Source organism: Bos indicus x Bos taurus, chromosome 13, assembly GCF_003369695.1.
Source record: "Bos indicus x Bos taurus breed Angus x Brahman F1 hybrid chromosome 13, Bos_hybrid_MaternalHap_v2.0, whole genome shotgun sequence".
Classification (NCBI taxonomy): domain Eukaryota; kingdom Metazoa; phylum Chordata; class Mammalia; order Artiodactyla; family Bovidae; genus Bos; species Bos indicus x Bos taurus.
In genome coordinates this window covers 81,762,613-81,781,444 of record NC_040088.1, presented here as the reverse complement: position 1 = coordinate 81,781,444, position 18,832 = coordinate 81,762,613, and the positions used below count along the sequence as shown (strand labels likewise).

At 40.1% G+C, this 18,832-nt stretch overlaps 1 protein-coding gene across 2 annotated transcripts in view; it reads left to right on the top strand.

Moving 5' to 3' along the window:
- Window positions 1–17,643, top strand: part of PLCB1 (phospholipase C beta 1) — an 856,985-nt gene extending 839,342 nt beyond the window's left edge. The window contains exon 32 of one of the 2 annotated variants that reach the window (XM_027560329.1): window positions 14,381–17,643. In XM_027560329.1, the coding sequence (XP_027416130.1) occupies window positions 14,381–14,608 (228 nt within the window). In that variant the 3' untranslated portion in view covers window positions 14,609–17,643. The remainder of the gene's footprint in view (window positions 1–14,380) is intronic. The other variant, XM_027560330.1, reaches the window with a different exon arrangement.
- Window positions 17,644–18,832: the final 1,189 nt, after the last annotated feature.

Here is an 18,832-nt window from a genome sequence, read left to right as displayed (position 1 = left end):
AGGAAAGGAAAGATATAAGCATCTGAATGCAGAGTTTCAAAGAATACCAAGGAGAGATAAGAAAGTCTTCCTCAGTGATCCATGCAAAGAAATAGAGGAAAACAACAGAATTGGAAAGACTAGAGATCTCTTCAAGAAAATTAGAGATACCAAGGGAATATTTCATGCAAAGATGGTCATTTTGTTGATAGATCATAATTTTCTAACTATTTCAGTGTATTGCATGCAAATCAAGTAAGTAAATAGCTTAATGTTATCAGAAAGCCAAATACGCAAATAAAGTACAAAATTTTAAAACCACAAATAAAAAAACCAAAGTTAAGAAAAAACTCTACTATGTGACATTTAAATTTGAAATATGTACTAATGATTTTTTCAAAATACGCATTCTGTCCCCTGAGATGCCCTAAACACAGCGACAGTCCAGTCGCAGTCAACGTTTTAGCACCCAGAGCTTGGCTTACCTTCTGCACAGGCTCCTTCGAAAAGTGCCTGATATCAGGTCTGAGGCAAGGAAAATACACAGGATGTCCAAGGTACCTTGTTAAACCTCAAAAATCAAGCAAGTGCTCAAAAACTAAGAGGGGAGGGTGTATGGCAAAAGCACCCACGAGGCAGCCTGAAAGGAGCCCCCTGATCACATGTGGCAGAATGTGAGCTTCAGAAAGAATGATGGCTGCAACTGATTTGGACAACAGGAATTAAAAATTAAAATATCATCTCCTGTTATTTTCAAAGGAAGAAAAGAAAAAGAAAACAGTTGCCATCTTTTGAAATAATTATTGTTCCAACTCCTTAACCACAATATATGTAATTAAACAAAAATCATTAAAAGATTGTCCTGCCTTTTGAGGAGGAATTCTAGTTCATCTCCACATCTTCCTTACAGGAAAAATGCTAGCTAAATAAGGAAGAGTTTACCTCCAAAGAGATAAGCAAGACTCATCACATTCATGAAAGGGTTCTAAGGAAATTTTACTGTGGATAGAGTTTTACCCCTCAGAATAAGTGTTGATTTCAAAAGAAAAAACAGACAAAATTGAGGTCTGTTAGTTACTACTTTTAGCCAAGTGATCAGTCTTAAAACCAGATAATGCAACCACCTGGCAGTCGGTGCCCTGAGGCAATGCGAGACTTATTGGGCTGGACAAAAAGCTCACCCAGCTGTATATAAAACAGGTAATTAGTGGAGCCTGCTGTATAACCCAGGGAACCGGGCCGGCCCTCTGTGATGACCTGGCGGGGGTGGGACGGGGAGGGGGTTAGTGGGAAGCCTCAAAAGGGAGGCTCAGTGAAGTTACAACCGATTTGCTATGTTTTACCCCGGAGGACAACACATTTGTGAAGCAATTACCCTCCAATTAAAAAAAATTTTTAAATAAGTTCTTTTAGGCTTTTCTGCCTAAATGAACTTTTTGGCCAACCCCAAAAAGAGTTCCTGCTGACTGTTCTTGACCAAACAAATGTTTAATCTCCATCTAACCAAGTCTAGATTCTTACTTCCAGTTTACAGAGAATTTAGGGTTTCTAGGATCAACTTAAATGACACCATAAGGAAATAATCAGACAAATTCCGAATGTGGGAATTCCACAAGGAAGTTGAATAGGGTTCTTCAAAGAAATCTAAAGTCATAAAAAAAATGTAAAACAATAAATAATTCAAGTGCTAAGAATGAAAAAGACATAACAATCAAATGCAAAAATGAACTTTGAATTTTAGTTAAAAAAAAAAAAAACTAGAAAAAACTAGGAAGAGTAATGGGAAAATTGAACATGGTTAGGTGTTAGCTAATATTAAGCAATTATTAATTTATTTAAATGATTAAGATATTGCCACTAGGTAGGAAAATTGTCTTTATTTTTAAGGGTGAAGTGCCTTGATGTCTGAAATTTATTTTCAAATGGTTCACTCCAAAATATAATGATAAACAATGACAATACACAGGTGGCAAAAATGTATTGAGGGTTTTTTCTGGGTGTTCACTGCTGTTATCTTAGCTGTTATTTTTTCAGTTTTTGGCTCTACAGCACTGCAGTAAGTAGGACAAGGCAATGGCACCCCACTCCAGTACTCTTGCCTGGAAAATCCCATGGACAGAGGAGCCTGGTAGGCTGCAGTCCATGGGGGGTCACTAAGAGTCAGACACGACTGAGCGACTTCACTTTCACTTTTTACTTTCATGCATTGGAGAAGGAAATGGCAACCCACTCCAGTGTTCTTGCCTGGAGAATCCCAGGGACGGAGGAGCCTGGTGGGCTGCCGTCTATGGGGTCACACAGAGTCGGACAGGACTGAAGCAACTTAGCAGCAGCAGCTGCTGCAGTAAGTATGTTAGTGTTTCCATCCTTACCAGTTAGTATTTCTACTTCTCTGGGCCAGATTCCCAAACGTGGAGTGCTGAGTCGAGAGCTATGTACCTTTTCCTTTTTATAAATATAATCAGATTATTGTCTAATGTTTGAAAGTGTCAGTTACCCACTAGATGTTATTGCTTATCTCAAAAAAAAAAAAAGGTTTTTTTACCAGTATAATGCCCTTTAAAAAGGCATTAGGCTATGGCACATCCCTGATTGCTAGTGAGAGTGAACGTCTTCTCATATGTATATTGAATATTTGCTTTTCTTCTCCTATGAACTGCTTGGGTTTTGCCCATTTTCCAGAAAAGGCTATTTTCACTTAGATAAATATACCTATAATACTTGTAGCTTATGATTTTTCTCTCTTGCTTAAAATGTCTCTATGTGTACATGAGTGCTAAGTCGCTTCAGTTGTGTCTGACTCTTTGCAGCACTATGGACTGTAGCCCGCCAGGCTCCTCTGTCCATGGGATTCTCCAGGCAAGAATACTGGAGTGGCTTTTCATGCCCTCCTCCAGGGGATTTTCCTGACCCAGGGATTTAACCCATATCTCCTGTGGCTCCCGAATTGCAGGCAGATTCTTTACTACTGAGCCACCTCTGAAGCCCCATGGTTATACAATTATTTCCCTAAGTCTTCTCTGCAAATTCTTATTGCTTTATGTTTTATGTTAAGGTCTTTGATATACTTCATTGGGTAAAATGACTTGAGTTGGACTTGAGGTCAAATTGTGACTATCTTCTTAATATCTGTGAATTGTTTGTAGCATTTTTTTAAGCTTCAGTAGTTCTTCTGTCTTCATTATCCTACTGTAGCTCATTATTCTCTGATTTTGATTTGTTTCCTTAAAAAATTGGTTTTGATTATATCACTTTAATAACTCAGTCATCTGGCTTATTTTTATTTATAACACATTTATGCTATACTGAGTGTTTGAATTCATTTGTAAACAAATCTTTAAGAGTAACTTTGCTTTCTCCTTGGTTTTCACTTATATTTATGTATCTAAAAACCTTGCTTAACTAGATCAGATCTCTATTTCTTAAGGCAGCTGAAAATAATACCAGAGACAGAAGAGTTCTGAGTTAAAAAATGTTGGACAATATAATCAGGGAGCACTGAACACATTTGAACTTGACTGTGTTGCCTTTTCCTGCTTAACTTTCCAGAGTTCACAGAAGCAATGAGTGGGCAACATCTTTTGAAAAATCAAGTTAACTAAGAAATTTAGAAATTGAGTCTAGCTAGTCAAATTGGCGGAGAAGGCAATGGCACCCCACTCCAGTACTTTTGCCTGGAAAATCCCATGGACGGAGGAGCCTGGTAGGCTGCAGTCCATGCGGTCGTGAAGAGTCGGACACCACTGAGCGACTTCACTTTCACTTTTCCCTTTCATGCATTGGAGAAGGAAATGGCAACCCACTCCAGTGTTCTTGCCTGGAGAAGCCCAGGCACAAAGGAGCCTGGTGGGCTGCCGTCTATGGGGTCGCATAGAGTTGGACACGACTGAAGTGACTTAGCAGCAGCAGCAGCAGTCAAATTGGAGAACTCAGTCTATAAAACAAACTCTGACTATGCTTTTATGTATTAATATCTGAGTATAATGTAACAATTTGCCTTAAAATTGGAGATTAAATTCGACAGTGTTCTTCCCTCTTTTTTCCCATTTTCTAGAAATAGATCTTACAAACCTAAGGTCAAGGGAGCTCATGTTTACTAATAGAGACAAGCTCCAAGGTATATCCTGCAAAATCAACCTTCTCATGACGATGTGTCTGTTCTGCGGTGATTTTTCCCTCAACAATGTGTTTAGAGGTCATAACAATAGAAAGATGGCACCAATTGAATAAAATTGTGTGGATTCATGGATTTCCCCCCACTATATGTTATTGTCATAATACTGTTGATCTAACAAATAACCATGAAACTTTAAGTGCATAAAGCAAACACTTCCTGAGCTCATGAGTCTGTGAACTGGCACGGCAGTTCTAATCTGGGCCAGCTGATCCCAGTAGCCTGGCTCTAGTCTCTGTTTGGCTGAGGGGTCAGTTAAGGGCTGGTTGGTTTATAATAGCTCCACTTTTATGTCTGGTGTTTGAAGTGATGGAAAAGAGTATAACTGGGCCATGTGTCTCCTCCTCCCGCAGGGTAGCTTGCGCTTCTTCACACAACACCTGAATAAGCTTCCAGCAGTGAGAGTGGAAACACACAAAGCTTTTTGAGGTCTAGGCTCAGAACTGCATACTGTATCTCTGGCTTATTCTACTGGACAAAGCAAATCACAAAGCCCCCCCAGACTCAGGAAAATGAAAAATACATCCCACTTTTGGTGGGAAGAGCTGCAAAGGTTATGACTACAAGGAGGGGTGAAGAATTGCTGCCCATTTGTACAGTCCATCTATGCAGAACACAAAGCTTGAGTTGCACAGAATTGAAGCTCGCTGTATTTGAGTACATGAACCATAAGGTGGCAATTAGATGGGAGATCATCCCCCTGGACACGAGCAGGGAGTAATCAATAGTAAATGGTGGTGGTCACGATTGTAGGGAGAAAAAATGAAGAGGGGTCCAAACTGAAATTCCACAGTGGGACCCAAACTCTCAGGTCCTCTGATCTCAGTCACATTTAAGTCTGTGAGGAGAGAAGTTAGAAACTCTCCACAATAGGACTCATGAGTGTGAACTGAATTGATTGCCAGTAATAAAAACTCAGGAGATCTTACATGAAAATTTGCATGTCTGACTTCTCTTGAAAATTAGAATCTGGCAAGCTTCTGTCTGAGCGAGGGTCTGGCACCCCTGTTAGATCTTTTAGACTGGTGTGCCCTCCCCAATGCCCACTTCCTTGCACACAGCCCACTTCTCTTTTTTTCCTGACTTGCCTTTTCCCCCGAACACCTGACTCTGCAACCCTCGGACCAGAATAGCTCTAGATTCCTCATCAATGGGGCTTTTAGGAAACAGAGCCAGATCTTGCACTACATAGTTTTCATGTTTTCTCTTACAATGAATAAGTGTTCCATTTACAAGAAAAATAAAAAAAGAAAAGCTCTAAGTTGGAATTCAATAATAAATGCACTTTTGTAATTCACTAATAAATAAGACTTTTTAAGAGTGAAATATATGGCAATTTAATGTACATTTAATTTAGCTTATAAATTAATCATTTGGATTTATTACAATAGTTTAGAGCATAATAAACCCATAATAAACTAACCCATGATAAAAGGAGGAATCTACCAAAATTATAGTTTAGCCACAATTGGATCAATTTTTAAATTTAAAAAATTACAATTAGATTATTATTATTATCATGATATTGTGATTTATAATAAGGAATATGCATTTGGTCTTCATCCCAGTTCCTGGCACAGAACTCCTGAAATCCTTGGAATTCCTAAGTATTAAAAGCAATAAAGGTGTCTTTTGTCATGTTGCTGCTGTTGCTGCTACTGTTAAGTCACTTCAGTCGTGTCCGACTCTGTGCGACCCCATAGACGGCAGCCCACCAGGCTCCCCCATCCCTGGGATTCTCCAGGCAAGAACACTGGAGTGGGTTGCCATTTCCTTCTCCAATGCATGAAAGTAAAAAGTGAAAGTGAAGTCGCTCAGTCATGTCTGACTCTTAGCGACCCACCATGGACTGCAGCCTACCAGGCTCCCCCGTCCATGGGATTTTCCAGGCAAGAGTACTAGAGTGGGGTGCCATTGCCTTCTCCTTCTGTTATGTTAGGGAGGTGATTTAGGGGAGGCACCTAAGGATGGGACTGGTTATCAGGGGAACCATTCTAGTGATTGGAGGGTTGATACTTTCAGGTACTTCCTATCGACCTGTGGAGAGAGAAGAGGGTCTGGAGATGGAGTTCAGTCACCAAAGGCAAGGAGTGACATCAGTCATGACTACATAGGAAACCTCCACAAACCCAAAGGACTGGGTTCAGAGCTCTTCAGGTTGGTGAACAGGTGGAGACTGGGCAGAGGGGCCCACCTGGGAAGGTCACGCAAGTTCTGTGCCTTTTTCCCATACCTTGTTCTGTACATCTGGCTGTTCTTGAGTTAAATCACTTTATAATAAACCGATGATCTAGTAAGTAAAATGTTTCGCTAAGTTCTCAAAGAAACGGATCCCAGTGAGGGGCTTCTGGGAGCCTCCAAACTAGAGCAGGTCAGGCAGAAGTACAGGTGGCAACCTGGACTTAAGATCGGCATTAAAGTTGGGTGGGGGTGAGGGCAGGGCACAGTCTTGTGGACTGAGCCCCTAAACTGTGTGATCTGACTCTATCTCCAGGTAAATCATGTCAGAACTGAGTTTAACTGTAGGACACCCAGCTGGTCACAGAGGATTGCTTGGTGGTGTGAGAAAAAATAGCCACATATCTGAACTGGGTACAAAATCATAATTATTAAATTAGATTATTAAAATATTATTAGAAAATGTTAGTTTAAATGTTTATTTGGCATTTTCTCACATTTCTTTTTTTTTTCATAAATTAAAAAAAGTAACAGCCTACCAGGCACCATGCGGTCTTGTCTACCAGTCATCTAAGAGAAATTGGTTGCTAGGTCAGGTACAATATATTTATAGCTGAAGGCTGCCCAAACTAACCTAAATGAAATCTGCTGTTTCTTAAATACAGGGCTCCATGCTTTCCTCCTTTTCCCTACATTCCTTGGAAGCAAAACTTTAATTGTCCATGTTGCTGAACTAAAACTGAGGCAAATCCATGATGAGGTCAGGATGGAGGTAAATGGAAAACATCAGACACCACACTGAGATTTCACTTATGCCTGAGTGGGACAGTGTAAAAACCCAACCTGGGGAGGAACTGGCCATGGTCTTGCGTCTGATCCTCCCATGGTTTGTCCCCTGACCCTGAGGGTGCAGCTGTCTGTGAAGGTGACTTGACCATCATGGCAGTGTGACCCTCAGGGCCCTGTGGGTATCACTGTCATAGCACGCTTCCTTCCTGGCTGATTGGAATTCATATGCCAGCAAAACATATTCATAAATGCCCGACATTTAATATTTGAGGAGAATAGGGAACTTTCAATACTCAGGCCAAGCAATTTTATTAGGTACTTTTTGATATGAAAAGAGAAAAAAAAGGCCATTTAAATATATCCACAATTCAAGACTCTTGGGACGTCTTGTTTTTCAAAATTCATAAATTTGCTGATTTTAGAAAGAGAATATGATGCATATACCATAAGCATGATATACCCCAAGGGGGCCTGGGTCACCCTCATAATCAAGCAAATTAATATAGCTACAGTACCATGTATGGATATTCACATGAAGTGGGATTAAACAATGGTTACGAATAGCCTTATGATTATAAATACCCTTACAATTATAAAGTAGAAGTGACAAATAGAATCAAGGGATTCGATCTGATAGACAGAGTGCCTGAAGAACTATGGATGGTGTTTTGTGACATCAGAACAGGAAGTGGTGATCAAAACCATCCCCAAGAAAATAAATGCAAAAAGGCAAAATGGTTGTCTGAGGAGGCCTTACAAATAGCTGAGAAGAAAAGCAAAAGGCTAAGGAGAAAAAGAAAGATATATCCATCTGAATGCAGAGTTCCAAAGAATAGCAAGGAGAGATAAGAAAGCCTTCCTAAGTGATCAGTGCAAAGAAAGAGAGGGAAACAGTAGAATGGGAAAGGCTAGAGGTCTCTTCAAGAAAATTAGAGATACCAAGGGAACATTTCATACAAAGATGGGCAAAGATGGGCACAATAAAGGACAGAAATGGATGGACATAAAAGATGCAGAAGATATTAAAAAGAGGTGGTAGAAGAACTATACCAAAAAAGATCTTAATGACCCAGATAACCATGATGGTGTGATCACTTATGTAGAGCCAGACATCCTGGAGTTCAAAGTCAGTGGGCCTTAGGAAGAATCACTACAAACAAAAATACTGGAGGTGATAGAATTCTGGTTGAGCTATTTCAAATCCTGAAAGATGATGCTGTAAAAGTGCTACACTCAGTTCAGTTCAGTTCAGTTGAGTTGCTCAGTAGTGTCTGACTTTTTGTACCTCTTGGACTGCACCACGCCCGGCTTCCCTATCCATCACCAATGCCTGGAGCTTGCTCAAACTCATGTCCATTAAGTTGGTAATGCCATCCAACCACCTTATCCTCTGTCATCCCCTTCTCCTCCCTCCTTCAGTCTTGCCCAGTATCAGGTCTTATCCAATGAGTCAGTTCTTTGCATCAAGTGGCCAAACTATTGGAGCTTCAGCTTCAGCATCAGTCTTCTCAATGAATATTCAGGACTGATTTCCTTTAGGATTGACTGGTTTTATCTCTTTGCAGTCCAAGGGACTCTCAAGAGTTTTCTCCAACACTACAGTTAAAGCATCAATTCTTTGGCAATCAGCTTTCTTTACAGTCCAACTCTCACATCCATACATAATTACTGGAAAAACCATAGCTTTGACTAGATAGACCTTTGTCAGCAAAGTAATGTCTCTGCTTTATAATATGCTGTCTAGGTTGGTCACAGCTTTTCTTGCAAGCAGCAAGCATCTTTTAATTTCATGGCTGCAGTTACCATCTATAGTGTTTTTGGAGCCCCCCAAAATAAAGTCTGTCACTGTTTCCATTGTTTCTCTAACTATGCCATGAAGTGATGGGACCAGATGCCATGATCTTAGTTTTCTGAATGTTGAGTTTTAAGCCAGCTTTTTCACTCTCCTCTTTTACTTTCATCAAGAAGTTTTTTAGTTCCTCTTTACTTTCTGCCATAAGGTTGGTGTCATCTGCATATCTGAGGTTATTGATATTTCTCCCAGCAATCTTTATTCCAGCTTGTGCTATATCCAGCCCAGCATTTCCCATGATGTACTCTGCATATAAGTTAAATAAGCAGGGTGACAATATACAGCCTTGTCATACTTCTTTCCCAATTTGCAACCAGTCTGTTGTTCCATGTCCAGTTCTAACTGTTGCTTCTTGACCTGCATACACATTTCTCAGGATGCAGGTCAGGTGGTCTGGTAGTCCCCTCTCTTTTAGAATTTTCCATAGTTTGTTGTGATCCACACAGTCAAAGGCTTTGGCATAGTCAATAAAGCAGAAGTAAATGTTTTTCTGGAATTCTTTTGCTTTTTTCTATGATACAACAGATGTTGGCAATTTGACCTCTGGTCCCTCTACCTTTTCTAAATCCAGCTTGAACATCTGGAAGTTCTTGGTTCATGTACTGTTGAAGCCACACTTGGAGAATTTTGAGCATTATTTTGCTAGCGTGTGAGATGAGTGCAATTGTGCAGTAGTTTGAACATTCTTTGGCACGGGCTTTCTATGGGATTGGAATGAAATTGACCTTTTCCAGTCCTGTGGCCACTGCTGAGTTTTCTAAATTTGCTGGCATATTGAGTGCAGCACTTTCACAGCATCATCTTTTAGTACTTGAAATAGCTCAAATGGAATTCCACCACCTCCACTAGCTTTGTTCATAGTGATGCTTCCTAAGACCACTTGACCTCAGACTCCAGGAAGTCTGGCTCTAGGTGAGTGATCACACCATCGTGATTATCTGGGTCGTGAAGATCTTTTTGTACAGTTTTTCTGTGTATGCTTACCACCTCTTCTTAATATCTTCTGCTTCTGTTAGGTCTATACCGGTTCTGTCCTTTATTGTGCCCATCTTTGCATGAAATGTTCCCTTGGTATCTCTAATTTTCTTGAAGAGATCTCTAGACTTTCCCATTCTATTGTTTTCCTTTATTTCATGTTGATCACCGAAGAAGGCTTTCTTATCTCTCCTTGCTATTCTTTGGAACTCTGAATTCAGATGGATATATCTTTCCTTTTCTCCTTTGCCTTTAGCTCCTCTTCTCTTCTCAGCTATTTGTAAGGCCTCCTCAGACAGCCATTTTGTCTTTTTGCATTTCTTTTTTGGGGGATGGTCTTGTTCACTGCCTCCTGTACAATGTCATGAACTCCATCCATAGTTCTTCAGGCACTCTGTCTATCAGATCTAATCCTTGAATCTATTTGTCACTTCCACTGTATAATCGTAAAGGATTTGATTTAGACCATACCTGAATGCACTCAATATTGCAGCAAATTTGAAAAACTCAGCAAGTGGCCACAGGAGTTGAGAGGTCAGTTTTCATTTCAGTCCCCAAAAAAGGCAATGCCAAAGAATGTTCAAACTACCACACAATTGCATTCATCTCACAAGCTAGGGGTCGCAAAGAGTCGGACACAACTGAGTGACTAACGCACACTTCACATGTTGGTAAAGTAATGCTCAAAATTCTCCAAGCCAGGCTTCAAGAGTACATGAACCGTGAACTTCCAGATGTTCAAGCTGGATTTAGAAAAGGCAGAGAAACCAGAGATCAAACTGCTAACATCCGCTAGATCATCAAAAAAGCAAGAGAATTCCAGAAAAATATCTACTTCTGCTTTATTGACTATGCCAAAGACTTTGACTATGTGGATCACAACAAACTATGGAAAATTCTAAAAGAGATGTGAATACCAGACCACTTTACCTACCTCCTGAGAAATCTGTATGCAGACCAAGAAGCAACAATTAGAACTGGACATGGAACAACAGACTGGTTCCAAATTGGGAAAGAAGTATGACAAGGCTGTATATTGTCACCCTGCTTATTTAACTTATATGCAGAGTACATCATGCAAAATGCCTGGCTGGATAAAGCACAAGCCGGAATCAAAATTGCCGGGAGAAATATCAGTAACTTCAGATATGCAGATGACACCACCCTTATGGGAGAAAGCAAAGAAGAACTGAAGAGCCTCTTGATGAAAGTGAAAGACGAGAGTGAAAAAGCTGACTTAAAACTCAACATTCAAAAAATGAAGATAATGGCATCTGGTCCCATCACTTCATGGAAAATAGATGGCAAAACAATGGAAACAGTGTCAGACTTTATTTCCCTGGGCTCCAAAATCACTTCAGATGGTGACTGCAGCCATGAAATTAAAAGACGCTTGCTCCTTGGAAGGAAACTTATGACCAACCTAGACAGTGTATTAAAAAGCAAAGACATTACTTTGCCAACAAAGGACCATCTAGTCAAGGCTATGGTTTTTCCAGTGATCATGATTGGATGGGCAGATGTGCTGCAGTTTTGGAGATCACATGAGTCGGACATGACTGAGCAACTGAACTCAACTGAATGTATGGATGTGAGAGGTGGACCTTAAAGAAAACTGTGCACCAAAGAACTGATGCTTTTGAACTGTGGAGTTGGAGAAGACTATCTGGGAGTCCCCTGGATTGCAAGGAGATGAAACTAGTCAATAATAAAGGAAATCAGTCCTGAATATTCTTTGGAAGGACTGATGTTGAAGCTGAAGCTCCAATACTTTGACCACCTGATGCGAAGTGCCAACACATTGGAAAAGACCCTGATGCTGTGAAAGATTGAAGGTAGGAGAAGAAGGGGATGACAGAGGATGAGATGGTTGGATGGCATCACCAACTTGATGACCATGAGTTTGAGCAAGCTCTGGGCATTGGTGATGGACAGGGAAGCCTGGTGTGCTGTAGTCCATGGAGTTGCAAAGAGTCAGACATGCCTGTGCGACTGAACTGAACTGATAAATAGGCTTATATCAATTAGTGTCACAAAGACCATTTTGTGACAAATTTTTAAGCTTCTTAATTATAGAACCTCGGAGATTTTAGAATTGTAGATAAGGGATTACTGCTCAGTATTAAATAACAAAGTTTGGCCATACTTCCCTGGCATAGAAGCAAGGAGAAAAAGCAAGTGAACTAAAGGGGATGTTTTCAAGCTGCTGGTGCTGTCCAGAATGTGGGTGAGAAAAGGGAATCAGGACATGGTGGGGCAGGTGCCCTGAGGACTGTCTGTGCCCTCGGCGTTCCTCGGCGTTCAGACCGCCCTGAAGTTGCAGATGGAAGACATACAGCCAAGTCAAGACCAAAGCAAAACTGGGAGCTCAGAGTAGAACCAGGACAGGAAGATCATCAGGGTGTCTGAATCAGGGATCAATCAGCCACATCCACATGGGAATTACCTGTGAGTTGCTGAGAAATGCAAGATCTTGGGCATTTAGAAAAAGCATTTGGTCTCACATGCGGCTTCTAAGATTAAGCCCCCTGCTTACCATTCGATAAACAAAGAGAATTTTATTCAAGATTCTGGGTTTCAATTGAACTCTGCTCAGCAGAGCTTCCCAGCAGGGAGCACCCACCTCTCCTCACCCCATTTCAGCCAGACTCCAGGCTTTTACCTGTTTTATGGCTGAGGCCACCGTACGTCTGCATTTGAAGAAAAGTTCTATAATTTTGAAATACTGAAAGTTCTCCAGAACATTAAACAGATAAATCTGAAGGCAGTTTAAAATGCAATTGAAACAATTTACAAGGCAAATAAAAATTAGAATTAAAAAAGGAATAAAGATACGATAAAAGAAGTCACTATAGAAGTTCAAGTTGGTTGCCTAACTATGCCGGGTTTGTGAAACGCACTGAGCTCCTGTTTAGAAGTGTTGGCTCCCCAGCCTCTGGGTGAGGCTGCACATCATAAAGCCCACTCCTTGACCATCTGTCGACTCCAGTGGACTCCTTGGCTCTCACAGCCTGACTTCTGCCTGACTTTGCACCCCCAGCTATCAGGAGTTGCCAGTCTCTAAATTTAAGAACTTCACATCATGGCAGATTACTTCTGTAAACTTTTTCAGCAGACCCACCTCTGCATGTATGTATTTATATTAAATAAATGGCCTTTAACTTTATTTTGCCACACATAACTCAGAATTGACTTTTAGGTAAGGACAAATGACATGTCCAACTCCCCTCGGATTTACATCTTCTCTATAAGTAACCAGTTGTTATTGCTGTTGCTCAGTTGCTAAGTCATGGCCAACTCATTGCAACCCCATGCACTGCAGCACGCCAGGCTTCCCTGTCCTTCACTATCTCCTGGAGTTTGCTCAAACTCATGTCCACTGAGTCAGTGATGCCATCAAATATCTCACCCTCTGTCACCCACTTCTGCCATCAATCTTTCCCAGCATCAGGGTATTTTCCAATGAGTTGGGCCTTCACATCAAGTGGCCGAAGTATTGGAGCTTCAGCTTCAGCATCAGTCCTTCCAGTGAATATTCAGGACTGATGTCCTTTAGGATTAACTGGTCTGATCTCCTTTCAGTCCAAGGGACTCTCAAGAGTCTTCTCCAACACCACAGTTTGAAAGCATCAGTTCTTCATTGCTCAGCTTTCTTTATGGTCCACCTTTCACATCCATACATGACTACTGGATAAACCATAGCTTTGACTAGACAGACCTTTGTCAGCAAAGTGATGTATCTGCTTTTTAATACACTATCTAGGTTTGTCATCGCTTTTCTTGCAAGGAACAAGCATCTTTTAATTCATGGCTGCAGTCACCATCTGCAGTGATTTTGGAGCCCAAGAAAATAAAATCTGTTACTGTTCTCAGTTTTTCCTCTTCTATTTGCTATGAAGTGATGGAACTGGTTGCCATGATCTTCATTTTTTGATTGTTGAGTTTTAAGCCAGCTTTTTCACCCTTTCCTTGCACCCTCATCAAGAAGCTCTTTAGTTCCTCTTCACTCTCTTCCATTAGAGTGGTATCATCTACATATCTGAGGTTGTTGGTATTTCTCCCTGGAAATCTTGGTTCCAGCTTGTGATTCATCCAGTCCAGCATTTCACATGCTGTAATCTGCATAGAATTTAGACAAGTGGGGTGACAATACAAAGCCGTGACATACTCCTTTCCCAGTTTTGAACCAGGCCATTGTTCCATGTCTGGTTCTAACTGTTGCCTCTTGACCTGCATACGGGTTTCTCAGGAGACAGGTAAGGTGGTCTGGTATTTCCATCCTTGAAGAATTTTCCATAGTAGGGACCAGTGGATGACATTAAAATTAATTGATTCCTCCCCAGTCTTTGTCCATCTCTCAAGGAGCTCCTCCATGGGTGTTCATAGAAACCTAAATGACATAAAATCACCCTCTGTCTCTTGCTGTCTCCCAGCTACAGGTGGAACTGGAGCAGGAATACCAAGACAAGTTCAAAAGGCTGCCCCTGGAGATTTTGGAATTTGTGCAGGAAGCCATGAAAGGGAAGATTAGTGAAGACAGCAATCACAGCTCTGCCCCTCCCCTGATGACCTCAGACTCTGGAAAACTAAACCAGAAGCCTCCTTCCAGTGAAGAATTGGAAGGAGAAAACCCAGGAAAAGAGTTTGATACCCCTCTGTGATCATTCCTGCCAGGCCTTCAGAACACGCATTGTCGCTCCAGCTCCATCAAACTCTCTCTTCTTACAAAGATCACTGCCCAGGAGCATCTTCCTGAGAGGCATCCCTTAGATTAAAATCCACCTGGAGGGAGAGTTCCAGAAGGATCCATGCAGCTTCCTGTGCCCAAGCTCCATGTGTCATGTGGAAACTACTGCAGATCTGCTAGTAAAGAGTGCATGTATGTGGGCTTCTGGTTTTCTTTCTAATAGTACATTCAAAGCAGGTAACTTCCAGGCTCAATGGAACATTTAATGAAGGATAGTGTCTTCTTTGAAGAAAAGCAAGCTCATGTTTTTATTTGAAGCTCTGGTGTAAAGTATGTCAAAGTAATAGAAATAGTTGAGAAATGCATAGCATTATTTAACACTATTGCACAGCCAACTTTGAGCTTTTTTTTCCCCTAACTGCCCCTCAGCTACCATATCTTTGGGTTAACATGCGTATTAAATTGTTTCATCCTTTGCTTTGCAAGCACTGGTGGCTTGCTGTTTGCTGATTTATTTATCATAGAGGCATCAATGTACTTGTTGCTGACACGGCTTTATTGGATACCACAGTGACTTAATATGCCGGCTTTCTGCCTTGATGTTCAGTGAAGCCATCTCCAGACTTGACAACATGGCTTGTACATTTGGCTGCATGAGCAAGGTGGCTGCACACTTCCAGGCAGTGTGCTATCTGAGTCAACTATTGCACTCAGAGTCTGGGTATTCATTGGTCCTTGGCCTAAAATCATTAAAAAAAAAAACTGCAAAGATCTGTTCAGTTGAATAAAACTCATTGAGCCAATGTCTGTTGAGCAGAGATTCAGTCAGAGTGAACAGGTTCCAGCAGTCATTTTGCTGTCTGACTTCTTTATGGTTCCTTTATTTTAATACAGAGATAAAGATTGAATATTTATCTAGAGACTACACAGACCTACATATAAATGTTACAAGTTAATCTCCATGTATATATATATGCACTCAGCCATATAAGTGCATACACAGCACACACACATTCATATGAGTTTGGATATGAGTTTCTTAATTGGCAATGACCCAAATCTCTTCCACAAGACTTAAAACCAAATTCAACATAGAGAAGAAAACGGTCAAACATATAGATTATATGGAAATTAAATTGTGTCAAAATTCTAAGAAACAGTTGACAGATTTTGATGCAAGTTGAGGTAGATTGAAAACTTAGAATATGGTTTTGATGTGTATTTTGCAAGATCAAAAACTGGATTTTAAGTATTTTAAGCTTGTTTTAATGGTAAGAATATACAAAAATATATAGGACAGCAATATGGAAATGTATTAGTATTTTCCATAACTTTTATGTCTGACAGATTTCAATTTATTTCTCACATTAAAAAATCTTTCATTATATATTTGCTATGTACATTTAATTCACTTAACTGTTTTTTAATTAAGTTCCTATGTTAAGTGGTGTTAGAGAAACAAATTATATTATAATAAAATGGATCTAAAACATTATTGAAAGGTCTTAAGAGAGAATAATTATATAGAGGAAAATATAATTAGAGAGTAACACAAGTAGCATTGAAGTTAAAGCCCTGAAGCAAGATGCTCAGTTTTATTTTACTTTAAAAAAACCTGCCTGATTGTAGCTTAGCAAAACATTTTAAAACACAAAAGCTAGTTGTGTCCTGAAAATTGTGTTTCAAGAATTTCATATTTTTATGAAAATTATTCTATTTAACTTTAAGCAATAACTAGGGATCACGATTAAGTTTTAATCAAAATGAAGGCTTAGTTCAAACATTAGGAAAAAGTATTTGATTAAAAAAAACACATCTAGGGAGACACAAGGGGAAAAAAATCCCATCCCCTTTGGAGATGATTATATTTTGATCTAAAGGATTTGGGGTGTTAATTAGACACTTAATAAAGCTTCACTTCTACTGAATGAGAACACTTTTGTACATCATTCAACTTTTGCACTTTGAAAGAAAGGCATTAATCATAAGGAAGCAAGAATGGTCAAAATAGAATGCTGCATTTTTATAAACAAAATTACAGACTGTATAAAACTGCAGAAGAATGAACTAACAATAGCATTAATAACCAAAACACACAGTGGTGATTATTACAGAACGTCGTATCACATTTTAGTCCAGAGATAGACTGAAGTTGAATAACCTTGACTTACACAAAACTGTTCAGTAGTTGGAGTCCATTATCTTAGTGACTGTAACCACTTTGCAATACGTTTGTATTTGGCCATTTCCTGTAATCACATTTTTAAATCTGTACAGTAACACTTTTTGCAGTTGTGGGGCTAGTGTGTAACACTGTCCATCTTGCATCATTGAAACTACTACAGTGATACTATCATTTAATAATATTAATATTACTTGAACTAGAGTAAGATAAAGAAAAAGGGTCTATATGGTGTGCAGTTTGTGCCTTTCTGTATTTGCCTTGTTCCTTGTTGAATGTGTGAAATTCTGTACTGTGGTTTTCCTATAATAGAGAGTAGAACTGTGTATTAAATTAGACTGTGCCCCTCTGATCCTTTACACTACTGAGAATAGCGTGGTTTTGGCCGTGTAAACCAATTTTCAAAGTTCTAATGACATGCCATGTGGTTTTGGTTTTTAACAGTTCATTATAACATTTCAGTATCACCATACATTAATTAATACTCCTGTGATAGATAAGCAGTCATTAAATAATTCCAAAAGAAAGGGCCATTGCTTGCATTACTTTGAATTTAATGTTGCGCTTGTGCACTGTATAAATATTGTTTGTGATGGATTGGACATTGTGACTTTTGCCTTTTCAGAAGAAAAAAAAAGATAGGACAAAATATTTGAAGCTCTTAAAATGTACATATTTTGGTTCTTCTATCTCAAATTATTTAAAATGCATAATTCACATTTTTGTAATAATTCTATGCAATTTTGTGGCATGATGTTTCTTCCACTTGTAATTTTATGTGCTTTCATCACAAATCCAAAGGAAACAATAAAAATTTCTTAACACAACCCAGCTATTATTTCGTGGTGTTGGGAGCAAGCTTCTTTTGATGGGCAGGAAGGTGGGAGCAGCTCTGATGCCAGTTTTTAGGGCCATAATGCCCACCCTCATGGGGCGCTTTAGTGCCTGTGCAGGAAATCCAGAGGCTGCAGTGCCTGTGCTCAAGGGCCCGGCTGCCAGCACTCTGCCAGTCCACCCCTCCATCCGGAGTGGCATTGAACTTGCCAGTTGCTCCTGTATTCAGGACTCTCCCTTATTCCCTTCCTTCTTCGACCAAAGGTAAGGAAGGCGAAACTGTCAAAGGATTTTTTGACAAAGAATGGATGTGACAAGCACTGACAGGGTATTTGACGTAAGTTTTCTTATACAAAAGATAAAAAAGAGTCTGCCATGTTGATTTTTGAAAAAGAAATATACATGTGAGTTATGAGAATGTCTCATAGGCCTCCAAATGCTTCCCAGGTGGCTCAGTGGTAAAGAATCCGCCTGCCAGTGCAGGAGATGCAAGAGATGTGAATTCAATCCCTGGGTTGGAAAGATCCCCTAGAGGAGGAAATGTCAACTCGCTCCAGTATTTTGCCTGGAAAATTCCATGGGCAGAGGAGCCTGGCGGACAACAGTCCAGGGGCCACAAAAAGTCAAATGGAGCACATGCACGCAAGCATGCACATTTCACATTTCACACACACATTTCACTTTGGGAGCAATGTCACTCACATTGAAGTATATGAAAATATATGCACGGCCATCTGTGGAAAATTGAACCTGCCGCATACCGTATGCACCAAACCGAATTTCTTTACACTCAAACCTGCTCTATAGCCTTTGTTTTCTACATCAAAGAATAAAATCATTATCAATTCAGTTGCCCAAGACAAAAGGTGGACATCATTCCTGACAGTCCCCTCTCCCTCATCCCCTTTCCAATAATCCACCAACCTGGGTCAGTTCTGACCCTGTGGAATAGCCTGCGGATCCATTCTCTTTCTATCCCCTCTGCTAATGCTAGTTTCAGCCTCCATCTCCTCCCACCTGCCAAGGTTCTAAATGGTTTGCAGCCTCTAGTTTTAAATCATGTAACCATTTCTACATGTTGGAGCCAGACTGATCATATACAAACAAAACTGAGATTAACAGCCTTTAAAACAACCCCAGCTGTCTTCAGGATAAAGTCTAAATCCCATAATAAATGTTTAA